This window comes from Cylas formicarius, unplaced genomic scaffold (assembly GCF_029955315.1).
Source record: "Cylas formicarius isolate icCylForm1 unplaced genomic scaffold, icCylForm1.1 PGA_scaffold_6__28_contigs__length_40554024, whole genome shotgun sequence".
NCBI lineage: Eukaryota > Metazoa > Arthropoda > Insecta > Coleoptera > Brentidae > Cylas > Cylas formicarius.
In genome coordinates this window covers 7,421,263-7,433,807 of record NW_026844347.1, presented here as the reverse complement: position 1 = coordinate 7,433,807, position 12,545 = coordinate 7,421,263, and the positions used below count along the sequence as shown (strand labels likewise).

General features: G+C 34.0%; 2 protein-coding genes across 5 annotated transcripts in view; one reads left to right on the top strand and one right to left on the bottom strand.

The window, feature by feature from the left end:
- The window catches only part of LOC132702957 (E3 ubiquitin-protein ligase MARCHF2-like), a 29,154-nt gene extending 25,110 nt beyond the window's left edge, over positions 1-4,044 (top strand). The window contains exon 3 of the mRNA XM_060671885.1: positions 3,983-4,044. Coding sequence (XP_060527868.1) covers positions 3,983-4,030 — 48 coding nt within the window. The 3' untranslated portion in view covers positions 4,031-4,044. The remainder of the gene's footprint in view (positions 1-3,982) is intronic.
- Positions 1-12,545, bottom strand: part of LOC132702955 (tripartite motif-containing protein 3-like) — a 51,277-nt gene that overhangs the window by 20,650 nt on the left and 18,082 nt on the right. For all 4 annotated transcript variants that reach the window (XM_060671880.1, XM_060671882.1, XM_060671879.1 and 1 more), the window contains 2 exons: positions 6,132-6,358; positions 3,422-3,622 (listed from right to left, as the gene is read on the bottom strand). In XM_060671880.1, the coding sequence (XP_060527863.1) occupies positions 3,422-3,622; positions 6,132-6,358 (428 nt within the window). The remainder of the gene's footprint in view (positions 1-3,421; positions 3,623-6,131; positions 6,359-12,545) is intronic.

Here is a 12,545-nt window from a genome sequence, read left to right as displayed (position 1 = left end):
CGACACTTCGTGCAAATATCGAAAACGAACCTAGAAAACGATATTATACAATTTTTCAAAAACTTTATTCAACCAAAATTTTTGTATGCGCTACATTTCAAAAACGAAACCCATATCCCTGAAATTTGTAATATTCTAAAAAATACCTTTCAAATTCTGCTTTCAAACTTGTGAAATGTAACACCGTTTTAGAAGACGTTGTTGAGAAAGATGCCCAAACAGAAACTATTCAAAAATTCCATGAAGGCAAAACAAACCATCGTGGAGTTGTTGAAACCAAAACTCGAATTAGACGGACATATTATTGGCCAGGAATTAAAAACGATGTTAATGAATACGTAAACTCTTGCGAAATATGCCAAATTAATAAATATGATAGCAATCCCCCCAAACAAAAGCTTATGGTGACTCCGACCCCATCGAAACCCTTCGAAATCGTACATGCAGACACATTTCAAGCCCACGGTCAAAAATTTCTAACTATTATCGATACCTTCTCCAAATACGTTTAGGCTTATCCTTTAGTTGGGTTATCCGGCATAGAAGTAGTCCGTGCATTTCTAACTTTCATGACTCATCACGGTCTACCATCCCTAGTTGTTATGGATAACGGTACTGAATTGAAAAATTCCGTTGTTCAAGAATTTTTTAAAACACATGATATTAATGTCCATTATGTAACACCTAGTAACCCTCAATCAAATGGACCAATCGAAAGATTTCATTCTACTATCATCGAACACTTAAGAATAATTATAACCAAAAATAAAGGCAAAGCCGACATTTTAAACCAGATAAACGGTCATTTAAATTCCAAAGACCCCTTCAATATAAATCTAAACGAAAAACTAGTTAATAATTATGTACAGGATCATCGCGAGTTGACTAAAGAAATTTACAAAAAACTAAATGAACAATTAACTAATCATAAAGAACGCGTGATCGAAAAACAGAACGAAAATAGACAAGACCCCCTTCCGTACAAACCGGACGCGGACGTTTACAAAAAACTAACCTCCAATATTCGTAACAAGTTAACACCAAAATTCGTTAAAGACAAAGTCCTCCAGGACCGAAAAATAAAAATTAAAACTAGTAAGAAAGTATTTCACAAGCAATCCCTAAAGAGACCAAAGGCTAATCAGAAAAAATTGTTACAGGTGCAACCTGATAGGAACAATGACAGCCAAAGAACTGACGATAACGAACCTAGACAAAAACCCGGGAATTCTTCCCTATAAGATAGGAACCGCAAGAATAAAAGTAAAACAACATTCCTTTATTCACTATTACGATCTTGACCCAGTTAAATTAGAAATTGAAAAAATAAGAAATATTTATGACAATATTTCTATCAGCATGCAAAAACATGAATACCTTTTCGAACTTTCAAACTTCGATCAAACAGTAAACTTTCAATTAATTTCGGCAGAACAAAAACTAAACTCTCTCCGCCCACAATATAAAGAAAAACGTGGTATAATTAACGGCTTAGGTATGATAATAAAAAGTATTACGGGAAACCTAGACGCAAACGACGCAATTTTCTACAATAAAGCAATATCTGACCTGCAAAATGGACAAATTGAAGTTATTAGTAAGTTAAACAAGGAAATATCTATCACCACAAAAGTAATTCAAAATTATAATCGAACTGTTTCATTGATAAAACATAATCAAGAAGTAATATATAAGGAAATGAATTTAGTGATTCAAACACTCAATGCGACTATTGTTAATTTTAGCGATTTCCTAAAAGCTCAAAATGTTTTAGATCAAATTTACTTTACATTAAACACCGTTTTGCAACTGCTTTCTGATATCGAAAATGCTATAACATTTGCTCGATTAAAAACTGTTCACAGTAGTATCTTAAAGATCGAAGAGCTCGAATCAATAATTAAAACTATATTAAAGTATTATCCACCAGATAACTTACTTTTTACAGACTATACGAAAAACCTTTATAAATACTATGAAATTTTAGAAGTGGAAGCGTATTTTTCAGATAACAAAATCGTTTTCGTTTTACACTTCCCAATTATTCACCCCCAAGATTTCGACTACTATCACCTATATTCCATCCCTACCAAAAATTTCACAACGATTATTCCAAGTAATACCTATCTGATAATGAATGAAAACATCTACCAATATATGTCCACGCCATGCAGAAAGCTGCACCCCAACTTCTACTGTTCCAAAGTAGAATTGATAAATGGAAACAACCCAGAAGACTGCATTCATCAAATCCTAAGATTAAAATCGACTTACATCAATTGTAAACAAACGTCTATCGAAATTACGGAACGCATTATTCAGCAAATCGATGATGCGAATTATATATTGATACTCTTGAAACCGATGATCGTTTCTATATTAACGAGAAACAAAACATCGATGGTCAACTCCTGCTGTTGCCTGAAATCAATATTCCTTCAAGGACGTCGGACACAAATTTAACAAAGGTTATAATCAAAGATGTGTCATTGAACGAAATCCACCAGCTTCAGAAACAGCAATCAAGCCTCCGACCAGTGGACCTGTCACCGATCGAAGATCGATCAACAAATCATTATTGGACAATACCGATTTACATCGTGCTGTCCCTAGTAGCAGTTTATCTGGTTTTCAAAAAAATCAGAAAGGAACGATCCACCAGAAGAAGAAGACCTTCCGAAGAGAAGCGAGACCCCAATCCTGACGCCTTTTTCACCCCCTAGAGATAGAAGCCCCCTTTAGGGATGGAGGAGTTATACATCCCAACGTGACGCTAATGTATTTAATTAGCCCTGAGTTAGCACAAACCCAACGGCAGGATGCGCTTATCAGTGTCGCGTCTACAATTACATCCCATTCTTCAACGTAATATTTTCTATTGTAAAACAGTCAGTCTTGTCTATGAAATCGATGTAACCAGTCGACTAATTAAGTCATTAAAATACAATTGTTGTAATTTTGGTGTTTTTTTAAAAGACGGTTTTCGGCATCCGAGGTACATAAGTCACGCTAAGTCCATTGAGGGTGTGCAGAGAAGTTTGGCGATAATGATGACCTAGTGGTGCTGCGGGAGCCCTAAATCAGGATCATGTTAGGTACCTAACATTATTACTAAATTAAAAGGGGGGGCCTGGAACCTCACTTCATGCAAAATAATATTTCTTATAAGGTTGTGATTGTGATTTACACCAAGTGCCTTCTTCATCATAAAACTCATTTTGCACTGCGATTAACAGAATTTTTTTCTATTATATAAAGAAAGAAGCCCAAACGTAAACTAACTAATAATAAATATAACATTTGCGCATTTGTTAAATAATAAGACAGAGACATAAAGGAATTTAATTTAATAAAATTTATTTTGGCTGTGGTAGACAATGTTATTAACCTCGATTAATTATTAATCGATATTCTTACTTACTTTTGATATACACTCGTTGGCCTTGTACAATAAAATTTCCGACATCCGCTTGATGGCTATGGAAAACGGTATGATGGTGTGCTCGCAGCTGTTGGTACCGTCGCTATGTGATCCTCCTGTACACAATGTGCAGAAAACTGTATCGCAGGTTTCGCAAAATAAAAGTTCTTGGTTTATATGAACGGAACATTTCGGAATCACCTAGAAAGAGAAAACAACGAAAATAGTTTTTTAGAGTGAACAATGGAAAAACAACTACAAATATAATGGCAATCAAAGCATTTAGCCTGACCCAATTAAACATAGTAGATATCGAAAATAAAAATTGATTCATGGGTTCAGTGATATCATGCAAATCTCAGACTCAGCGACATCGCTAACTTAATAAAAGCTGATGGTACACCAAACAAATGAAAACTAATTATGCTCGCACAAAAGACTACTACAAGAAAGGGCTATATAACAAGTAGTTTCTCATTTAGAATCCTTGTGTTTTAGTGGTATTCAAAAGTAATTTTAGTGATTTTGTTTTGAAGTGGACGTTTTCGATCTAATTTACAGATTAGAACTGAACATCATTTTTGTGGGATGGAACAATGGAATGCATGAATTATCTACTGCCGATATACAGATCTATATAAACAAGAATGATATAATATGTATACAAATTGTAAATACATAATTTTGTAAAATGATTTGTTGTTCCAGTTCAACCAACTTGCCCTCGAATTGATGAACAGGTATAAAAACAATTATATAAACTTAAATAATATATAAGCAACCAACAACCATGTCTGAAGTACACACTTAAAACATACAATGAAACACAAACTTTTTCAACATTTTCATTATGAATATTAACTCTGGTTAGGTCTACTCACTCACTGATTATAGTAATCTGTGAACTAAAGCCTACTATACAGATGATAAACCCAGATGCCTCAAAGTCTCAACCTTACCTATAACAGCTTCTCTAATATTATAACTACAATCAAAAACACTTCTTTTACGACTAAAAACCAAAATTATATGAACGTTTATTTTGTAATAATGTGACAGTCCCCCAGTTCTATACATCTAAAAATGTTTAGATCATCTGCAAGGAGCAAGAAATTTTGCGTTTAAATTATTCCTCATGTCATTAACAAGCAGTAAAAATTTCAGTCCAGGTGTGATCCTTGTAGGACACCAAAAACGACACTAAACTAACTGGGGAGGAAACCCTATAATCTGCAGAGTTTGACCTTGTAAGTAGCAGAACCAAAAGTGCAGAGAAGAATTAACACCAAACTGCCTAAGTTTCTTCAATAAAGCACTGTGATCAAGCAAATCAAATGCCTTGCTGAAATCGGTATACACTGCATAACTCATAACCCTTATCCATAGGTTCTCCAACGTAATTACCGTAGACGTATAGATTAGTCACAGTGCACCGTCCCTTTACAAACGCATGCTGTATCTCGACAATAATATCCAATAACAAAAGCCCATTCCTGATAAAACCCATTTTCTTAAATATTTAGGGAATAAAGCTGACCGTAAATAAACAGGTCTGTGATTCTTAATATCAGGTGTCGTAGTCATCTAATTCTTCAATCCTGTGCAGCTCTAAATAGTGCATAGGCATCGAAATGTGTCCAGTCTCGAATGTTCTAAAGGCAGAAGAAAATGCCTCTTTTTGTATCTTTGCCTCCATAATCAGCCTCAGGAATTAGTGCTTGGACTTACTGAAAATGTGACGCAGGTAGGCTGTCGTAATTCTTTTGACTTGTCACATGGTCAGTCCATGAAACTTTAAGCATTCTTTACAGCCACAGCCTGCAGCCTATCTATGACATTCGCCTTTATTGCCACCCATGTCAATACTCCATGTACCACTTGAAAAAACGATACCGTCGGGTTTGTTGTTGAGGAGAGTCCTCATGTTCATAAATCCTGCTCTGGATTGTTAATACCTGGTTGTATTGACCACTTTTTAATTGGCTGATGGTCAATTGACCACTTTTTAATTGACTAGTTAAAAAATGTTTTGAATAACATGTATTTTATAATAAGCGTTATGCGTGTGTGATGTCAATTTTGCCTATAACCCTCTTCAAGGAATATCCGAAATCAATACTTAACCATTCGGGAAATTCTAATAATAATGTAGACTCCATTTGGTTCCTAGAACGATGCGATGGCTACGTAACTCACAATATAAATAAATATATAAAAATTTCATTTTATTTTTCAAAAAATTTCGGTCAATTGACAGAAATATTGACTGGTCAATTGACAAAAAAAATTGACCGGTGAATTCCGCCCCTATACTCCGGGTAGAGTTGTTGGGTAAAATCCTTCCAGTGATGAGGAAGTTTGTTACTGTTACTTATTTCACTAATGTTTGTATGTTGACGTGGTCATGCATTTCTTCGAATTCTATCAATTTCTTGCACCTATTCTGTAAGCTGTTTTTCCTGTTTTGCTTTACGGACCTCTTTACGGATTTCTTTATTAGTCCTTTGATGCCGTGTCGCGTTTTTATTCCTTATTGATTTTCATTTACACATAAGCGAGAGTATTTCATTAGTCTTCAGTGTTGACTAGGTGGTGATGAGTGGTTAAAAATACAAATACAAATATGGACTACTACACGACTCTAACTATAGTTTTTACAAAAAAAAATCTGTGATAAATTTGGGGCGTTTTTCAAGTATTAAAACCCTACCTCTCGTCTTTGCCTCGACATCAAGTCAAGCAACTGATTCACCAAGAACGACGGCGGCAGTGCTGAGACGCCCCCCCTTGGTATATTAATTAATTCTCTGCAAATAGGACAACGGAAGGATCCGGTGTCTCTGGTCTGTGATGCTGCGATCCTCGTAAGGCAGTGCAGACAGACTGTATGGGAACACTGCAGCAACTTCGGGGTATGTTCGTTACCATCATACATACCTAAAAGCAACGGATTATATAAATCTCGCTGATATACAAGGTGTTTCAGAAAACATGCGCCGACGCTCGCTTGGAAATTTGTCATCAAAAGACGAGAAAAAGAGGATGGGCCCGGCAAATGCTTAGTTTCCAATAAAGGGCAGGTTGGATATTTAAATAAAACGGCTCTTTTAAAATACGTTAAATACAGTGCGTCGATCTGTTTAACTTTCACCGTATCTTGACGTTTCCAAGTTTTGGAAGGTCGATTTGGCGAAAATTTTTAATTGGAACACCTTGTACATTTTACTTTTAGCGGAAAATCTGTTAAGTCTCCTTTCCGAAGATGTATAAATTGTTTTTCATTGCGTAGTTTTTTTTTGTCCAGAGCCAATTTTACTAAATAACCACTTTTGAAAAATTTTAATATATTAATCGATTATTGATGAAATTTTTAATGTACCGGGTGAGCAATTAATAACGACACTAGGCCCTATCTCAAAAAGCATTTGGCGTAACGGCTTGGTTGGTTGGTGAAAAAATTTGTGATTACAACGGTCAACAGAAAATGCTGGAAATTATTTATAAATTTCTACAATGGCCGCCAAGGGGCGTAGTTGCATTCTTGAATTTTAAATCTCGTTTTTTGCAGATAGCTTTGGTTTAACGCACAGATAAATACTATTTTTTTTTAGTTAAATCGTTTTTACTTTATCTCATAGGGAAAAGTGGTAGGGCGTGTCCAAACATTTTCAGAAATAACAAAAATAACTTCTGAATTTCGCATTTTCTCAAACACGATGTTGTTAAAAAAGTCTCTTGGGCTATCAATGCTGCCCTGATCGACGTTAATACAAATGCAATTTATTTCGTCAAAAAAATTAAATGCAACGATATCACTTTTATTGCAACGAAATATAGCGAAAAAAGAGTCTAAAACGTTAGTGAAAACCGCATGTCAATAAATACAAACTCGAAATAATGCCGCACCTTTAGGAATATTTTCAGTATACCTCCTATTATATTCCGTCTGATAAATAAACACGAAACATATCAAGCAGTTCTAATGGTCGAAAAGGCATTTTTTTACAAATAATCCCACCAAAATACACTATAAATAGCTGCACCACCAATATAATATTTGCTATTTTGATCCAAAGCACAATTGGATTTTAACAATTTCGAATTTGGTATGGACAGATGGGCAATATTCTATTATATCGAATGAGTATTTATTATTATTATTGACATTTTATATGATATCATTTTCATATTTGAACAGTTTATTAAAATCGTTATAAGTAGTGTTACCGAGGTTAATGTTACTAGTGTTATTGATTATTTGTTTGATTTGTTTAATAGTTGTGATTCATATATATAATACATACAATAAAATACTTCTTATCGACATAGTGGCAGCGCAAATCATTTAATTATGATCATGCTCAGGCCATACATGGGCAACTACCATTAAAATTTCCATCAACATCAATTTCAATCAACTTAGCAACGATTTCGAAAAAAACTCTGTGTAAAAGTTAACTTTTGTTTCATTCTCGACTTACAGTGTCGGACAATTTTTTTTGAAAACTTAATTAGAAACAAAACCTTTGAAAATACTTTAAGTTCTTGATTGGCGTAGGTGAAATTACAGGAAAATAGAACTTTATGGTATTAACTTAGTTGTACACAAAGAAAATGTTGAAAATTTTGCCGCAAACCGTTTTTGAAATATGAAACGTTTTCTATATTGAAAAATAAGCATTTATTTCTTTGTTTTTTTAGATATTCGAATGTTGCTACATGTTTTTCGAGACACCCCATATATAAGTTTGCCGATGATTCCATGATACGTGTTTAAATCAAAAGCAACGCGAAAACCATACTGCCGGCAGTACATAATAGTACATAAAGCGGCTAATTCAAATTCGACCCATACCATTGAGACTTCGAGCAAACACTGAAACCTTTTTTTTTTTTTTCATTAATAAGATCATACCAAAGATATTGTCTCTCATATTTTTGGTTGCTTTTGGTTAGTGAGTTACTATTACAAGAAAAAGAAAGAACACAATGGCAATGCAAAAAAACTGCAAAAATGCAATATGGCAACCATATGAAAAATTAAAGTTGATGATGATTTAAGAAAAACGAGACGCCGTACAGCATGCCCAAAGAAAGAGCCTTATAAGAATGTTGATTCTTCCCAAATTTGAAATATCAACTCGTAAAAAAATAACATCGAAAAGTCGAGAAGTAGAAATTTGGTTATTTTAGCGAAATATTATCGGACACATAGATATCGCTTTGAGCCACCTTGAATCATTTGGCATTTCCGAGAACCCAAAATGGTGAAGGTGGAATTTGGTACATCCGACAGAACCAAAAGACTGTCCTTCTTAAGTCCTTTAAAGCTTATCTTAGGTTATTATTATCGGCATCCTAAGTTTTCACGCAACGAAATATGCCACACATAAATTCATATTTTAGTCTACAATAAATTGTCATTTTTACATACGCCTCGTAAAGCGGAAAATGATTCTTGAAATAGTTTTTCAAATATTTAAATGATTTTATCTGAAAAGTTTTGTTTATTAGGTATATGGTTTTTATGAATACAAGGTGTTTACTTTTTCCAGGCCAGGTACAAACTTACTTATTTTAAATGGAACACCCTGTATATTATATAAATATAAACATACAGAGGATGCGTTCAATGGCTACTTCAACGACGTTTAGCAGTGGAGGTCTGTGAGAGGGGTGGCGTTTTGTAAATTAACCGTATTCTTTAAATGACACCCCCGATATATCACTTTATAATTAAAATGAGCATTAAAAGACAATTTAAAGATTAGCGTTTCGGGATTATTGAAAGTCATCAGCATCAGGTTTTATCAACTGCTTATAAACGTAATAAATTTGTTTTATTTAGGAATTTAGCTTTATTGGAAAAATAGTAAATTTACAAAAGGTGAAAATTTGTTTTAATAATATATTATTTGGCATATATAGAATTTGAAAATGAACCTGAATATGAAAAATAAAGGGAAAAGCCTCTCCGAATAAGTACCAACATACAGCGTGTTTTGTTTAAAATAAAAAAGTTTGTACCTGGCCAGAAAAAAGGAAATACAACAACATAAAAACCATCTACATAAGAGGTTCAATACAAGAAATTTTTCCTTTAAGTTTTTTTTTGCGAATCTTACCATTTCTCAGATCGGATAGATCATTTTATGTGGTCCACGCCGTACGTACGGATTTGACATATTTCGGTTTCTATCGCTTGTAGTTTTACCAAGACACTGATTTTTGATTTGACATTTGATTAAAAATGCAAAATAAATACTTTTCGAAGGCACATACATATAACATTTAAAAAAAAAAATCAATTGAGTATGAAAATCGAAACCAATCCAAATTCTACTTGAAATGAATTGGTGGATAAAAAATAAAAATTTACTATTCTTACTTTAATTAACACTAATTTTTGAGAATGAAACTTTGCATTTTCAATTGTATCCCAAAGAGGACCAGTGAATAGATAAAAGAACATGCGAAATCGACTATTCACAACTTAATTATTAACAAACAAGAAGCACCGTTTGAAGAATTAATCGAGGATGAAACTCCTACACTCGCTTAAAGAAGAAGAAGAACAAGTAGAATACAGAAGTTTTTTGGTTCATTTAATGATGAATAATTAGAGTAGACTTTTAGTCACTTACAGATATTCTATAGTTAAGACCTAATGGTTAATTTAAGGAATGTGTACAGTAAACTACTAGCGTAGAAAGTGAATATTATATTATAATCATAGTATAATATAATAATTATAATAAATTATAACCAGATATAAAAACAGTTTTTATGGAATATTAAAATATAAGAAATCCTGCATATTGTAAGACATACTTATTTAAGTGCTATGGTTATGAATGATACAACCCTTGTTTTGTTATTGGTTAGTTTTAAATGCGAATGGGATACGCAGCTATACTCCAGTCAGAGCAATTGTACAGTTACGTCACGTATAGTGACGTAATCAAAAATGATCCGTATGTTTTAGCTATATTGCTCCATGTTTAGCAAACTGACAAAAAAAAAAACAAACAAAATTCCTGTGTCAATTTACGACATCCAGCAATGAAGGAAGATGTCATAAGGGGTGATTCACATTAAAATAATTAAAAAAACTCGGAAGAATTTAAAAATATACAAACATTTTTATTTGCCATTTTAGATTAGGGTATTACAATTAGGTATGAAAGATGATGTCATTCAAATGACCCCCGCGACTCATGTGGCATGACGTAATTCGTTTATTGTAATTTCCTATCACTTTTTGAAACAATTCAGGTTCTATGCCGGCTATTTCGCGTCTAATCTCCTGTTTCAGCTCTGGAATAGTGTTTGGTTTATTTATATACACTCTGCTTTTCAGATACCCAAAAAAAAATCTAGAGGAGTAAGATCACATGATCGCGGCGGCCAATTGATATCGCCGTTACGTGTGATAATCCGACCAGGAAACTTGCCCGGCAGCAATTGCATCGTTTCTCTGAATGTGTGACAAGTGGCTCCATCCTGTTGGGACCACAAATCTTCAATGTCCATACCTTCCAACTGCTCCCAGAAAAAATCAGATATCATGTTTCGATAGCGAACACCGTTAATCGTAACAGCATTCTCCGCATTATCCTCGAAAAAAAAAGGGCCAATTATTCCTCCGCACCAAAGAGTCACTTTTTGAGGATGAATTGCCTTTTGAACAATCTCTCTTGGATTTTCTAATCCCCAAATACAAGCATTGTGTTTGTTTACAAAGCCACCAACGTGAAAATGTGCCTCATCGCTAAAGATGATTTTCGTTGAAAAATGAACCCCTTGTTCTCGTATCCATTCTGCAAACACGCGGCGCTGTTGGTGATCTCGAGGTTTCAACTCCTGAGTTATTTGGACTTTACATGGGTGTAGATGCAAGTCTTTTTGTGTGGTTGAATACGTAAGGCCCACTTGCTCCGATCGATGACGAATCGATCTTCGGCTACACTTTCGCGAACAATTTTGATCTAACCGACCTACACGAGCACGTTGAGGGACTTTGAGGTTAGTTACAGATCCAGTTTGCTCAAAGTTTTGAACCACATTCCAAATTGTCCTCTCAGAAGGTCGATTTTGCGCGCCGAAAAATTCACTTAGAGCCCGAAATGCATTTTTTCTTGATCGACCATTTTCATAATTTTTACACATTGTTCGGTCGTATATTGCTCCATGACAAATTTTGTTTATGTTTTGAGGTTAGAAATCTCATATGATAATAAACAAATACAGTCGCGTTTCAAAAATATTTCAGACTGTAATGTGGAAACTCTTATTGAATCACCCGTTACTATGACTTAACTCTACAATTGGTTTGACTGCACTTTAGCAGCTAAAAAAGCAATCTTATAAACTCCTCATGAACTAAAAATGCTCGAATTGTAACTCTTGGATTTTCCAATATAGTATAGTAGGTGCTGTGAGAAACTTACTTAAGTTACCCTGTATGATGGTTACTGTTTTCGTCGCAGCACTTTCATACAATAAAATTTTGATAGAGATAAAAAAAATGGCAGTAGTGAACGAGTAGCTATCGAGAAATAATGAGAAAAAAATTTAACGGCTGATCCGGTTAGAGAAATTATATATTATAAGTTCATATAGTAATCAAAACCTCAAAAATAGCGGGGCGTCAGAAAACATTTTTTAAATGAATTTAGCTACTGTTACTAATTTAATTTTACATTTTTTGAAAATATCCTCAAACTTGTTGTTTTAAATGTATTAAATTTAAAATTAATGGACAAACTAAAAAAAAAATTTTCAAAGAAATTTCCACAGGCTGCTGTAATACTATTTAGAAATCTCCTGGAATCCTCCTGCGTCAGTTGTTGATCAACAGAACTTATCAGACGTTTCGCCAATCATCATGTTGGCTTCTTTAGAACTTATCTGAAACTGGTTTACATACTGTTTGATGATGTCAGACCTAAAGGGGACATGCACTCTCGGATGACTGATTCCTAAGTTGGTTAAAATTGTTTAGTTTTTTAAAGATTTCAATGGATTTTTGGATTTTCCTTTGGTCGAAAACTTGATTACAAACACGAAGTTTAGTTTTATCGAAAACTAACTGCAACTGCGGATGAGTTTATTTGTCTTAACC